The sequence below is a fragment of the Schistocerca nitens genome, chromosome 2 (genome assembly GCF_023898315.1).
Source record: "Schistocerca nitens isolate TAMUIC-IGC-003100 chromosome 2, iqSchNite1.1, whole genome shotgun sequence".
In the NCBI taxonomy this organism is placed as follows: Eukaryota; Metazoa; Arthropoda; class Insecta; order Orthoptera; family Acrididae; genus Schistocerca; species Schistocerca nitens.
Genome location: NC_064615.1, coordinates 1,082,597,661 through 1,082,611,388, shown reverse-complemented (window position 1 = coordinate 1,082,611,388; position 13,728 = coordinate 1,082,597,661). Strand labels below are relative to the sequence as shown.

At 43.0% G+C, this 13,728-nt stretch overlaps 1 protein-coding gene across 1 annotated transcript in view; it reads left to right on the top strand.

Moving 5' to 3' along the window:
• LOC126237477 (solute carrier organic anion transporter family member 4A1) overlaps positions 1 to 13,728 on the top strand; it is a 1,087,525-nt gene that overhangs the window by 983,657 nt on the left and 90,140 nt on the right. Inside the window, exon 9 of the mRNA XM_049947621.1 lies at positions 2,398 to 2,640. Within this exon, the coding sequence (XP_049803578.1) occupies positions 2,398 to 2,640 (243 nt within the window). The remainder of the gene's footprint in view (positions 1 to 2,397; positions 2,641 to 13,728) is intronic.

Genomic DNA, 13,728 nt, shown 5'->3' with positions numbered 1-13,728 from the left:
ACACAACGTAGCGCGACTGCATGTGGGGTATGCAATCACCGACATTTGGGGCAAGGGATTAGTGTGACATTCATGTCTTTCCGACGTGCGTGCCGTAATTTCGGAAACGTTAGCTATGTCGACGTTGTTACCAGATGCATCCAAACGGGAACAACGTACTTCTATTCTTCTCTTGGCTGCCGAAGGAAAAACGACGGTAGACATCAATCGGAGAATGAAGAGTGTGTATGGGGCAGCATGTCTGTCGAAGTCAACCGCTGTGGATTGTGCGACAAGGGTTGCCGCTGCTTCATGATAACGCACATCCCCATATCGCAGATGTCGTAACGCAGAAGTTACGCCAAGTCAAGTGGGTGACACTCGAGCACACGCCGTATGGCATTTATTGGCCGGAATATTCCCTTCGGGGTTCGGCCGCCGTATTGCAAGTCTTTTTAGTTGACGCTACTTCGGCGACTTGCGTGTCAATGATGATGGACACATAACACCCAGCCCCCTGCCGGGAATCGAATCCGGGCCCCCTTGCGCAGTAGGCGGTAACGCTACCGCTACGGACGGCATGTAGACTTGATCTCTTCCCACGAGATTATACAATTATCACGCCTACGCTCTCTTATAAAGGTCATGAAGGGTCGACGATTCCTGTCGGGCTAGGATGTGCGTTAGGCAGTTAGAGACTTTTACATGCAACAGTACACGGTGTTATACCAAATGGGCATCTTCAACACGGCGCCTGATTGGCACACCGAACCTGCACTCTACGGCGTTCAAACGGAAACTTTTTGATAGACCCTTAAGGTGCTCCGGAACGCCCTATACTTGCAATGTTGAAATAACGCTTATAAATTACATCTTTCCTCACAAAGTATTTGAGGTAGGAAGTTGAACTTTTTACAGATTATTTATTGGAATATGGGCTACAACTTAACACAGGGATTTTACAAAATTTTAGTTCAGTTATTAAAGATGATTTTTTTTTCAATTGTAATGAAAATTCACAACATTTTTTGCAATTTTTTATTTATATATTCAAAAATATACAGTTTTTTGGAAAAAGGCTGTGTTAAATTATGCAGAAGGTACTGTGTAACATTTACTGAAAGTTTGAAACAAATATGTTTGGAAGATCCTTAGAAAACATGTAATTAGTATGAGAAAATAAAAGTTTTGGGAATCGAGCGACAAAGATTGGATTAACTTTTTAGTGCATTCCAGGTCCATAGGATGGATTATCTTCATCCTCTGCAAACTCCTCCTCCAGCTTCCTCTTGTTCCTCCTCCTGTTTACTCTTGCTTGTATTTCTAGACTCTTTGCAGCCCTGTCTGCAGCCCGAAGGCGTTCCTTGTCTAAAGCAAGCATCGCTCGTACCATGTTAGAACCTATCTTCATTCCCATATTTCTAAGTACCTTGCACCTTACAATGTTGCCATCATTGAAAGTCGCAACAGCATCATACACACCAAAGTGAAGTGTTTCTATTCCAACAAATACAGTCTTGGGGATTCTCGACCATATAACACTATTTACACTTTCATTGGGGTTTTGAGTTTTTCCGTGAATACACTTTTTCAACAGTTCAGGTGCTGCTAAGTCTCTGAAAATAGGTTTTATCACCTCCATTATTGCATGAGGCAGACTATGCTTATGAGTGTACACTTCACCAGTTAGCAATTCTTTGTTATATTTACATCAACTGTCTTCTTCTTTGGGACACAAGCTATGTTGGGGATTTTCATCGTCTTTATTGTTTACAGTAATAACACATACCTTTGGCTTTCCAACATTTCTCCTTTTCTTAAAAGCCTTCAGAGGATTTCTAATAACTTTACTTTTATTCATTATTATATTTCAACAAAACAGAGACTCAAGAAACAGAATTAATTACGAATATTTTCGAGATAACGACAGAGTAAATAAACATGAAACAATCGACAATCACACCAGCGATATATATTGAACCATCACAGGTTAGCCACAACACATACTTTATCTCACATCACTAAAATGTACCTGATGAACACGGACGTTAATAATAACACCATTTGACAGCAGTTTAACAGCGCCACAGTGGGTCACGCCCATGTAGAACACATTTCAAAAAAATTTTTAAAAATAGTTGTAGTCTTCTATTAAAAGGTAACAGTCTGCAGATTCAGAAAACGCAAAAAAGTAAAAACTGAACTTTTCATGATTTTGAGCCTTTCCGGTGAGTCAGGAGGAAAGGTACATGCTTTAAGGAATGGTAGTAATTGTGATTCTGGACCAAAAAAAAAAAAAACAGCTTGATATTCGCCCAATCTGTAATCCATTACTGAAAAATATCTTTTAATATAAAGCGGCTCTGCCACAGAGTCGCGCGCCTGCTGGACTTCATTTACAAGTCCTTTTTTGCACAGGTTCGGCGGCGCTGCGCGCGCAGAAGGTGTCGGAGGCGCACGGCAACTGCCGCGTGGAGGCGTTCAGCAAGGTGCGCGAGATGCCGCGCGCGCTGCGACACCTCGTGGCCAACCCCACCTTCTTCTTCCTGAACCTGGCCGGCGCCAGCGAGGGCCTGCTCATCGCCGGCTTCGCCGCCTTCCTGCCCAAGCTCATCGAGAACCAGTTCAGCGTCAACGCCACCTGGGCCGCCATGCTGATGGGTCAGTACCTTCGTCTTCTACCCTTCCAGTGACTTGGCCTTTAGACCGGTTCCCGTGTTGCGCGACCGAGCGAGGTGGCGCAGTGGTTAGACACTGGACTCGCATTCGGGAGGACGACGGTTCAATCCCGCGTCCGGCCATCCTGATTTAGGTTTTCCGTGATTTCCCTAAATCGCTCCAGGCAAATGCCGGGATGGTTCCTTTCAAAGGGCACGGCCGACTTCCTTCCCTAATCCGATGAGACCGATGACCTCGCTGTCTGGTCTCCTTCCCCAAACCAACCAACCAACCGTGTTGCGCGAGGCGAGTCAAATGAAAACATTAACAACGTAATAAAAGTTCTGTTCTGTAACGTATCACTGCTTTAAAGTAAACCTAAGTGACAGCATACTGCAGGCAAGCAAAACGCTGCCACAATACCTGTCTACTGCGGCTACCACAATTGCGGCAAGCACCAACGAAGAACGGCGTTCACTCATACGCTTTCTGACAAGGGAACCTCCCCATCGCACCCCCCTCAGATTTAGTTATAAGTTGGCACAGTGGATAGACCTTGAAAAACTGAAAACAGATCAACTGAGAAAACAGGAAGAAGTTGTGTGGAACTGTGAAAAAATAAGCAAAATATACAAACTGAGTAGTTCATGGGAAGATATGCAATGTCAAGGAGACTGAGAACGCAGGAGCACCGTGGTCTCGTGGTAACGTGAGCAGCTGCGGAACGAAAGGTCCTAGGTTCAAGTCTACCGTCGAGTGAAAACTTTAATTTTTTAATATCAGTTTATGTGACAAACTCTTATGTTTTCATCACTTTTTTGGGAGTGATTATCGCATCCACAAGAAAAACCTAAATCGGGCAAGGTAGAAGAATCTTTTTACCCCTTCGCCAAGTGTACAAGTTAGGTGGGTCGACAACATATTCCTGTCATGTGACGCACATGCCGTCACGTGTCGTATAGAATATATCAGATGTGTTTTCCTGTGGAGGAATCGGTTGACCTATGACCTTGCGATCAAATGTTTTCGGTTCCGATTGGAGAGGCACGTCCTTTCGTCTACTAATCGCACGGTTTTGCGATGCGGTCGCAAAACACAGACACTAAACTTATTACAGTGAACAAAGACGTCAATGAACGAACGGACAGATAATAACTATGCAAAAATAAAGAAAATAAAATTTTCACTCGAGGGAAGACTTGAACCAAGGACCTCTCGTTCAGCAGCTGCTCACGCTATCACGGGACCACGACGCTCCTGAGCTCATTTTGTCCATGATGTTGCCTATGCGACCCGTGGACTACTCAGTTTGTATATTTTGCTTATTTTTTCACAGTTCCACACAACTTCTTCCTGTTTTCTCAATTGATCTGTGTTCAGTTTATCAAGGCCTATCCACTGTGCCAACTTATAACTAAATCTGAGGGGGGTGCGATGGGGAGGTTCCCTTGTGAGGAGTGAAGGTGAGGCGTGTTTATGACTGCAATAGGAGTACGAATGGAGTAGGAAGCATAGGAACGCCGCGAAGCCTCCCACCCAGGCCAGGCACTTCACTGCGTATATGCTGTCTATTCTTTTGGAAATGTCCGAAAGAACAGACACCACAATACAGGGTGTCCCACTCAAACCTCCCTGATTTCAAGGACCCAGGAGAGAAAAACCGCAGCAGATGCGACAGTGAAAAATGCACCACATTGTAGAGCATCTCAAAGAATTTATATTCCCGCTTCAGAAGTACCAAGTATCGTCGCCAGAGTGCAGCATGGTCGCATGAAGCGAAAATGGCGACTTCTCAGCAGTGCGCGCAAGCATTAGTGCGGTTTGCAGAAACAAAATCGCCGATTTCTGTGCAAAGAAATTATCGGTGTGTATGAATGTGATCCACCTGATATGAAAACAATTAGGAATGTTATAGAAAGTTTCTGGCAACAGGAAGTGTCCTGAAACATTCTGGCGGTGCACATTTTGGAGTTTCAGAAGAGACAGTGGAGGACATAAGACGAACGTTTCTCAGAAGCCCACGTAATTCGTCAAGCATATAGGCAACTTGATGTACCTCGATCAACATTGCATCGTGTAGTTTGAGGTTTGAGGTTTTCGGGCGCTAAACAGCGTGGTCATCAGTGCATCGTGTAGTTAACAAGCGTCTTCGTATGTGTGCTTACAAAGTGCAAGTTCTGCAACCTCTGACGCCGAACGACAAACCACGCCGACAACAGTTTGCTGCAGATATGCTGCAGCGTATTGATATGGATGCCAGCTTCCTGGAAAGATTCTCAGATGAGGCAACCCTTCATCTATCAGGAAGGGTTAATAGGCATGATGTTCGGATTTGGGGTTCGCAAAATCCGCACGTTGTCATTGAAAATGTTCATGATAGCCCTAAAGTAAACGTCTGGTGGGGGCTAATGCACGACAGGATTGTTGGACCGTTCTTCTTTGCGGAACAAACAGTGAATGAGTCAGTGTATCTGGACATGTTGGAGCAGTTTGTGTACCCTCAGATACAAGACTTGCAAACCAACATTTTTTTCAATAAGATGGAGCTCCGTCGCAGTGGTCAATGGCTGTTCGCAAGTTCCTGGATAGGAAATTTCCCAATCGTTGGATCGGACAGGGAAGACCCATCACCTGGCTACCACGTTCACCCGACATCACGTCGCCTGATTTCTTCATGTGGGGACTCGTGAAGGACCGCATGTATGCGACCAAAGTGGATGATATTCCTACGTTGTGACATCGTATCGCTAATGCGATTGCAAAAATAACAGAGGAAATGTTACAAAGAACTTGGCAAGAAATTGAATATAGACTCGATATTCTTTGTGCTACAAGTGGTTCACATGCAGAGTTTTATTGGTGATAAATAAATAAATTCTTTGAGATGCTCTACAATATGGTGCATTTTTCATTGTCGTATCTACTGTGGTTTTTTTTCTCAGGGTCTTTGAAATCAGGGAGGTTTGATTGGGACACCCTGTATAATTCAGTTAATGACCGCCAATAATCCTTTCAGTGCAGATGCACACGAAGCTCGAACTCTTATGGGTTGGTTGGTTGGTTATTCAGGGGAGGGGCCAAACAGTGAGGTCATCGGTCCTATCGGATTAGGAAAGGATAGGAAAGGAAATCAGCCGTGCTCTTTCAAAGGAACCATCCCAGCATTTGCCTGAAGCGATTTAGGGAAATCACGGAAAACCTAAATCAGGATGGCCGGACGCGGGTTTGAACCGTCGTCCTACCGAATGCGAGTTCAGTGTTCTAATCACTGTGCCACCTCGCTTGGTTCTTTCAGGAATTGGCGAGATGCCACGAGTAATGAGGCTAATGAGAAGGGGCACTGTGTAGGCAGTGTGTGGTACAAGTTGAGAATTTGCGTCTGACGGGAGGCGTGCTGGGGTCGTCCATGCAGTTGTGGTGACCACTGTGTCCGGATGGCATTGTGTTCAGTGCGTCTGCCTAGTAAGCTGGAGACATGCTTTCGAATCCCAGTCCAGTACAAATTTTCAACTTGCCCCATTGACACAAATCAGTGTCCACCAGGAGCTAATGTCTTTAATTCATTTGTGTGTTGGCAGTACGTTGTGACATGTGAATGTATTACAGCAGCACAAGCTATTGTGGTGCCTTGCGATCGTGAGTGAAATAGCTGTGCATATAAACATTAGTCATGACTCAGTGCACTGTTTATGACAAGCGACTGGGGAAAGCAACTTTGCCCAAAAGAATTTTTTTCCAGAGGAATTGATGCACTTCCTGTGTCCTGGAGGAAGTGCGTTGAACATCAGGTGCACTACATCCGAAAAGATACCACCTATCTTCCACATTCGTTCAATAAATCACTTCTAAGAAAATAAGTATTTAAGGTTTTCAGTTGACTCACTCTCTTACATGTTTTTTTTTATTAATTAAGGGCGTTTACATTTCCCTTACTGGGGCGGGCTAGAATCATCCAAACTGTCACTCTTCAGCCATCTCATTACGTAGTTTTCTCTCTGAATACGAAAAAAATTAAAAAGATAAAATTAGTGATTTTTTCATGATGAATGAATCCACACCGATTATACTTGATAAATATTTTACTTGGATAAAATTGTACACACGGAACGGGTTTCAGGATGTAACTTCCATCTTCAGTCGCTTGATAGTGTATGAGAAAATCGTACCACTCATGTAAAAAATTTACCAAATTTATCAAGTAAAGTGTCAGATTCCGTGTGTGCGTGTGTGTGTGTGTGACATCAAAATGTTCTCTGAGTCAACCAGTCTGTTGTCCAGTCTTGCTGGCGTCCGACATGTGATTGGCCAGGCAATTATATGGCACTTGTATGGCCCGTGTGGTACTGGATGACAGAGAACCTTTTCATACCTTACCCACACTGGATCTCGCATGCTATTTGATAAATTTGCTGTACTTTTTTTGTATGACTGATACGATTTTCTGGTACGGAATCAAATGTCAGAAGATGGAATCTATGTCCTGAGGCCCAGGTCGTCCAGGTCGTGTGTACCATTTTATCCGAATAAAGGATTACACGAAATGTATTCGCAGTTGCGAATATGAAAAACCGTCAGTTCTGTATTGGAATGATGACATTGAAAATTTGTGCCAGACCGGGACTCGAACCCAGATTCGCACTTATCGCTAACGATCGCCCTACTATTTTTTTTTTCAAATCTCATTTTGTTCGTTACTGTTCGTTTCAATTGTTCGTGGCGGACGTCTCCTGACGCCCGTTGAAGTTCGTTATTGATCCATTCACTCAGTTTTTTTATTACAGAGGGCAGCGAACCCTCTGACCGAACACGCTGAGCTACTGTGCCGGCCTCATTTTGTTCGCTTTTGTTTTTTACATCTGCTCGGGGCGGACATCGTAAGACATCCGTTTAAGTTCGTTGTTCATCGGTTAACTCAGTTTTTTTATTACAGAGGGCAGCTAAACCTCTGACCGAACACGCTGAGCTACCGTGCCGGCAACTGACGAGCGGGACTCGATCCAGTGACCCAGCGATTACGGGGCTTTAACGCTAACCACATTTTTTTTAATCTCATTTTGTTCGTTTTCGTTCGTTGCATCTGTTCGGGGCGGACGTCGTAAGACACCCGTTTAAGTTCGTCGTTGATCGATCAACTCAGTTTTTTGTTACAGAGGGTAGCTAACCTTCTGACCGAACACGCTGAGCTACCGTGCCGGCCTCATTTTGTTCGCTTTTGTTCGTTGCATCTGCTCGGGGCGGACGTCGTAAGACATCCATTTATGTTCGTTGTTGATCGATTGACTCAGTTTTTTAATTACAGAGGGCACGTAACCATCTGACCGAACACGCTGAGCTACCGTGCCGGCTTTTGCATTTTCTTCATTATTGATCGTTGTGTTTGGTCGTTGCGGACGTCGCAAGACATCCTGTTCGAGTTCGGTGGTTGATCCTCCACTCAGTTTTTTATTACAGAGGCCAACCGGCTCCCTGACCGAACACGCTGAGCTACCGTGCCGGCTACTATTTGGCTATCCGAGCACGACTCACTGCCCAGACCCAAACTTCGATATGTCGTCTGGCCGTTAGTGGTGCTCGGATAGCCAAATGGCAACGTGACATCTCGGGATAAGCGGGAAGGCTGAGTTCACGTCCGGCACAAATTTTTCACTGTCGTCATTCCATTGTACAGGTGACAGCAGTACATATTCGCAACTGCGGATACATTTCATGTACTTCGTAATGGTTGTAGTCGTCGCAGTGCCTGTTCCTTTGGACGTGCATGCATATCCGAAAGAACATTGCGTCATAATTCGGAATAACACAGGCATGCATGTCTGAAGGAGCATTGCAGCATAATTTGGAATAACATTGTAAACAAACGATTTGTCAAGTACAACTGGAGCATCTTTACTCATCATGGAAAATTTTAACATCAGTTGTTCATGTCCCCCAAAGAGTAAAATAAGAAATATTTGTGACAAGATGATGGCCATGTGAAGTATATACAGTGCCTGGCAAAACAACTATAGCACCGAGAAGACATGGTCAGACGTTATGATGTTTGGTTTGTGGGGCACTCCACAGCGCGGTCATCAGCGCCCTTACGAAGTCCCAATTTTTACGCAGTCCAATCTTTTTCACAGTCTAATCTAGCCACTGTCACGAATGATGATGCTGAAACCATGAGGACAATACAAACACCGAGTCCCCGGGGAGAGAAAATCCCCAACCCGGCCGGGAATCGAACCCGGGACCCCGTGATCCAGAGGCAGCAACACTAGTCACTTTTTTTTTTAGACCACGAGCTGCGCATGCTCAGATGTCAGTGTAACTTTGTATACAGGGTGTATCAAAAAGGATGCCGCAGACTTTCACGACTGAAAGTACACGATAATAGAAGCACAAACATGGGCTCTAAAACGCTATGATATATTCTTGATTTTCAATATTGTGAAACAAATCTCTTCTACTGCAAGTTCTTTGCTTTCCATATTTTGGGAAGTGATAGTATGGATCAAAAAAAGAAAAAATGACCAGTAAACATGTGCTCTAAAATGCATTCCTTAAGAGCTATGAGCACCTGTTCATCTTTGCTACTTTGGAACACAACTCTTCTAATGAACAAGTGCTCGTAACTTTTAAGGTAGGCATTTTAGAGCACATGTTTATTGGACATTTTTTTCTTGGTTTGGTCCATACTACCCCTTCCCAAAATATGGAAAGCAAAGAGCTTGCAGTAGAAGAGATTTGTTTCACAATATTGAAAATCAAGAATATCTCATAGCTCTTAAGGTATGCGTTTTAGAGCCCATGTTTACTTGACATTTGTGCTTCTATTATCGTGTACTTTCAGCCGTGTAAGTTTGCGCAATCCTTTTTGATACACCCTGTATAGACAAATCATTGGTTTGTATGCAAATGACTGGAGTTGCGTTTCACTGTGACTGATAGAATGACCATGAGAGTGCACTAGTTTGTTCGTGTTTAGTGTTGTTAACAGGCGTGGTAGGGTACATAATGGGCAGCCTGGTAGTGTACATAAGGGACGTTTAGCGATCACTGTAAAGGACAAACAGACGTTGCAGACTTTGTTATTAACATTGAAAGTGACCTCGTTGAGGGTTTCCATTTGTTCACCTGGTCGAGTCATCAAGTATCCACATTTTTGGGACATTTGGATGTGAATGTGGGCCATGGGTGTCTGGACATTTGCCACGCCGCACATTTGCCACGAGTTCACCTGCTCCGAAGGGTTGGGTCCCGTGTCTCCCCCCCCCCCCTCCTCCTCCTCCTCCTCCTCCTCCTCCTCCTCCTCCTCCGCCCAGTCTGCTTTCGAAGTTCCTAACGTGACCATTAGTATGGAAGTTATTACAACGAACAACGGCAGGCCTCCTGCTCATTACAAAGGTTATGCGTAACGCGTATCTTAGACAGAGGTAATCTAAAGAAGGTGTTGTTACATGGATGTGCTTACGCCGAAAAGCGGGTCATTGCAAGGAAAAATTGCTTTCGAGGAATGGAGAAGTGTTGAACGTATTAGAACATCTCTGTGGACCACCTGACGATGCGGTTCTGAAAGTGAGAAAGCAAGTGGAAAGGGCGAAGAGAAGGTCTCGAGAAGAAACTACAAAGTTTTCGGAGATATACGCGGATGGAATGGGAAATCTACGTAATAAAGTTTATGACTTTGCTACGGTGATGCCTAATTCAGAATCTATGAAGAGAACCATGCGTCGTCGGTGGAGTCAAGAGCGGGCGAACCAACAAGAGCCTAAGAACTCTTACGAAATTGATCTTCATGAAGATCTATTAAAATGGATGGGAGATGGTAGTAGTTTTCTTCTGGAAGACGATAGATTAGAGATGAGAATAATGATTTTTAGGGGAAGCGAAGGAAAAGAAAGTTTAAAAACATGTTCCCACTTTTTTATGGATGTAAAATTTAAGAGATGCAGCAAGCAGTTTGCACAGATCTACGCCATACACGTAGACTTAGGAGGTCCGATTAAAGAAACAAACATTCTTCCTACTGTATTTGCACTGCTCCCTAATAAGAAGAAAGATAAATTTGTTCGTCTGTTTCGTCTGATAAAACAGGCAGTCTCTGAGTCGTGTCCTAAACAAGTAAAGGTGGACTTTGAGGCAGCTGCGATATCGGCCATTCGTCAAGTTTTTCCCACAACTGAAATAAATGGATTCTGTTTCCATATGAAGAAGAGTTTATGGAGAAGAATACGAGTTCTCGGTCTGACTGAGGAGTACCGCTAGAACGGGGATTTAAGACGTCACGTCAGCATGTGTGCAGCGCTGGCAGTTGTAAAACCAGAGGACGTAAAGAATGGATGGATTGAGATTCATGCAGAAGCTTCTGATAACGGAAGGTTATCTGAATTTTTTGACTGCTTTGTGGATAACTGGCTAGAGAATGAGGATATCACAATAGAAATGTGGGACTGTTACGGAAAAAGGCACCGAACGACTAATGCTATTGAAGGGTGGCACAACAAAATAAATAGTATTATTGGAACCCCTCACCCTAGAATCAACTATTTGGTGGAGTGCTTGAAAAAGGAAGCAGAGCTCACAGACTGCATGTACATGAAATTGGAAATGAATCTTGAAGGTAAGAAGAGGAAGAAGAAGTACTTGAAGCTGGACGACAGGATAGAGAGAATCGTAAAGAATTATGAAGAGACTGGCAACATTAGGCCTTGCTTGAAAGCCATAGCCCATATTCAGAAACTGGACTAAAATACGTTAAAAATGAATACCACTGAGTCCTCGCAGATTACTGAGATAAAATTATTAAAACATTGAAGCAGCATTATCGGAGCTAATATTAAGTTGTAATTGTAAAAAGTGTGTACATTAGTTTAGCGTGTTTAGGCTGATTTTACACATTCCAGAATGGTAAATGGTCATTTATCATTTTCACGGTCCAAAGCCTGTGCAAAGTGTGATGCGAATCAGCCTTTAATGTAAAAATTAAAAAGTGTTTCAAGCCTCACAAAAGTATCCCTATTGTTGTCACGTTAAGATAACTTTTTTTCTACCTTCCAATATTATGGCCATACTAGTAAATAATTGTGAGTTCTAAAATAATTTTCTGAAGCTTCAGAATCGCAACCATCACCTAAAATATCATGGTTTGTTAAACTGATAGTATACGCTTTTGTAAAAGAAAATGAGAACTGAACCTTTGAATTGCACCTAAAATTGACATCCCAAAATTGATCTGATCCTAAGGTTAACAATTGTGGCACCTCAAATATTTTTAGCTGCAAACATTTATTGTAGATGTAAATCTACTTAAGTACATTTAGGTATAGTCCTTTAAAAATTAAATTTTCTTACTAAATTGTTGATTGTCTTTAAACAGGTCAGTAAAAGCAAGGAGCTTACTTCTGAAAATTAATTGTTACTAAAGAACATCAGAAACAAATGTATTAGACCTACTTTTCTTATAGACTAGAGGCTTTTTGAAAATATACTTGATCATTTCCTCTGTCACTGACATTGTAATTTCAGTTGCTTTGCAGCACCAGGGATATCTACTTCTAAATTATGTTTGCAGCTCTTCTCATTTCGAATTCTGGAATATTCACTTCGTCTTCTTTGGTGTAGGAATTTCAGAAAATGCATTTACTAACTCCACTTCAGTGGCACTGTCATCAGTAACATTACCGTCGCTGTCGCGCAGTAAAGGTACTTACTGAGCCTTTCCGCTGGTTTACTTATCGTGGGACCAGTATGTCTTTGGATTTTCCGCCACATTTCTAGAGCGAGTTTCGTTGTGGAAACTATTAAATGTAATAAGCATTGAAATCCGTACCAAATTTAGAGCCTCAGTAAAACTTCACCAATCTTGGAGATTGCCTTTTGCGGTGCTCCTGCAACAGCTTTCTGTCGTGTTTAGTGTACAATGGGGGATCAGTTCCGTCTCTTATTAATTTATTTGGTATGAATATCTCGAGTGCTGTTCATACTATTTCTTTGAACTTAGCCACATATGGTTGCTTTCTCTGTGACCCTGTAAATACCAAAGCTAAACAATGTAGAACAACAACGTACGTTATAAGCGTAGCATTCTGTATTACTTCATTTCCTTATTTCTAACATTTTAAAATTGTAAGTCGACTTTAGATGACATGTCAATCATAGATGTTCTTATATCTATTTAGTGAACATGTTTTCAGTTATGTTTTGAACATTGTCCCGCTACACTTTATTAACTACATCTACATCCATACTCCGCAAGCCACCTGACGGTGTGTGGCGGAGGGTACCTTGAGTACCTCTATCGGTTCTCCCTTCTATTCCAGTCTCGTATTGTTCGTGGAAAGAAGGATTGTCGGTATGTTTCTGTGTGGGCTCTAAACTCTCTGATTTTATCCTCATGGTCTCTTCGCGAGATATACGTAGGAGGGAGCAATATACTGCTCGACTCTTCGGTGAAGGTATGTTCTCGAAACTTTAACAAAAGCCCGTACCGAGCTACTGAGCGTCTCTCCTGCAGAGTCTTCCACTGGAGTTTATCTATCATCTCCGTAACGCTTTCGCGATTACTAAATGATCCTGTATCGAAGCGCGCTGCTTTCCGTTGGATCTTCTCTGTCTCTTCTATCAACCCTGTCTGGTACGGATCCCACACTGCTGAGCAGTATTCAAGCAGTGGGCGAACAAGCGTACTGTAACCTACTTCCTTTGTTTTCGGATTGCATTTCCTTAGGATTCTTCCAATGAATCTCAGTCTGGCATCTGCTTTACCGACGATCAACTTTATATGATCATTCCATTTTAAATCACTCCTAATGCGTACTCCCAGATAATTTATGGAATTAACTGCTTCCAGTTGCTGACCTGCTATTTTGTAGCTAAATGATAAGGGATCTTTCTTTCTATGTATTCGCAGCACATTACACTTGTCTACATTGAGATTCAATTGCCATTCCCTGCACCATGCGTCAATTCGTTGCAGCTCCTCCTGCATTTCAGTACAATTTTCCATTGTTACAACCTCTCGATATACTACAGCATCATCCGCAAAAAGCCTCAGTGAACTTCCGATGTCATCCACAAGGTCATTTATGTATATTGTGAATAGCAACGGTC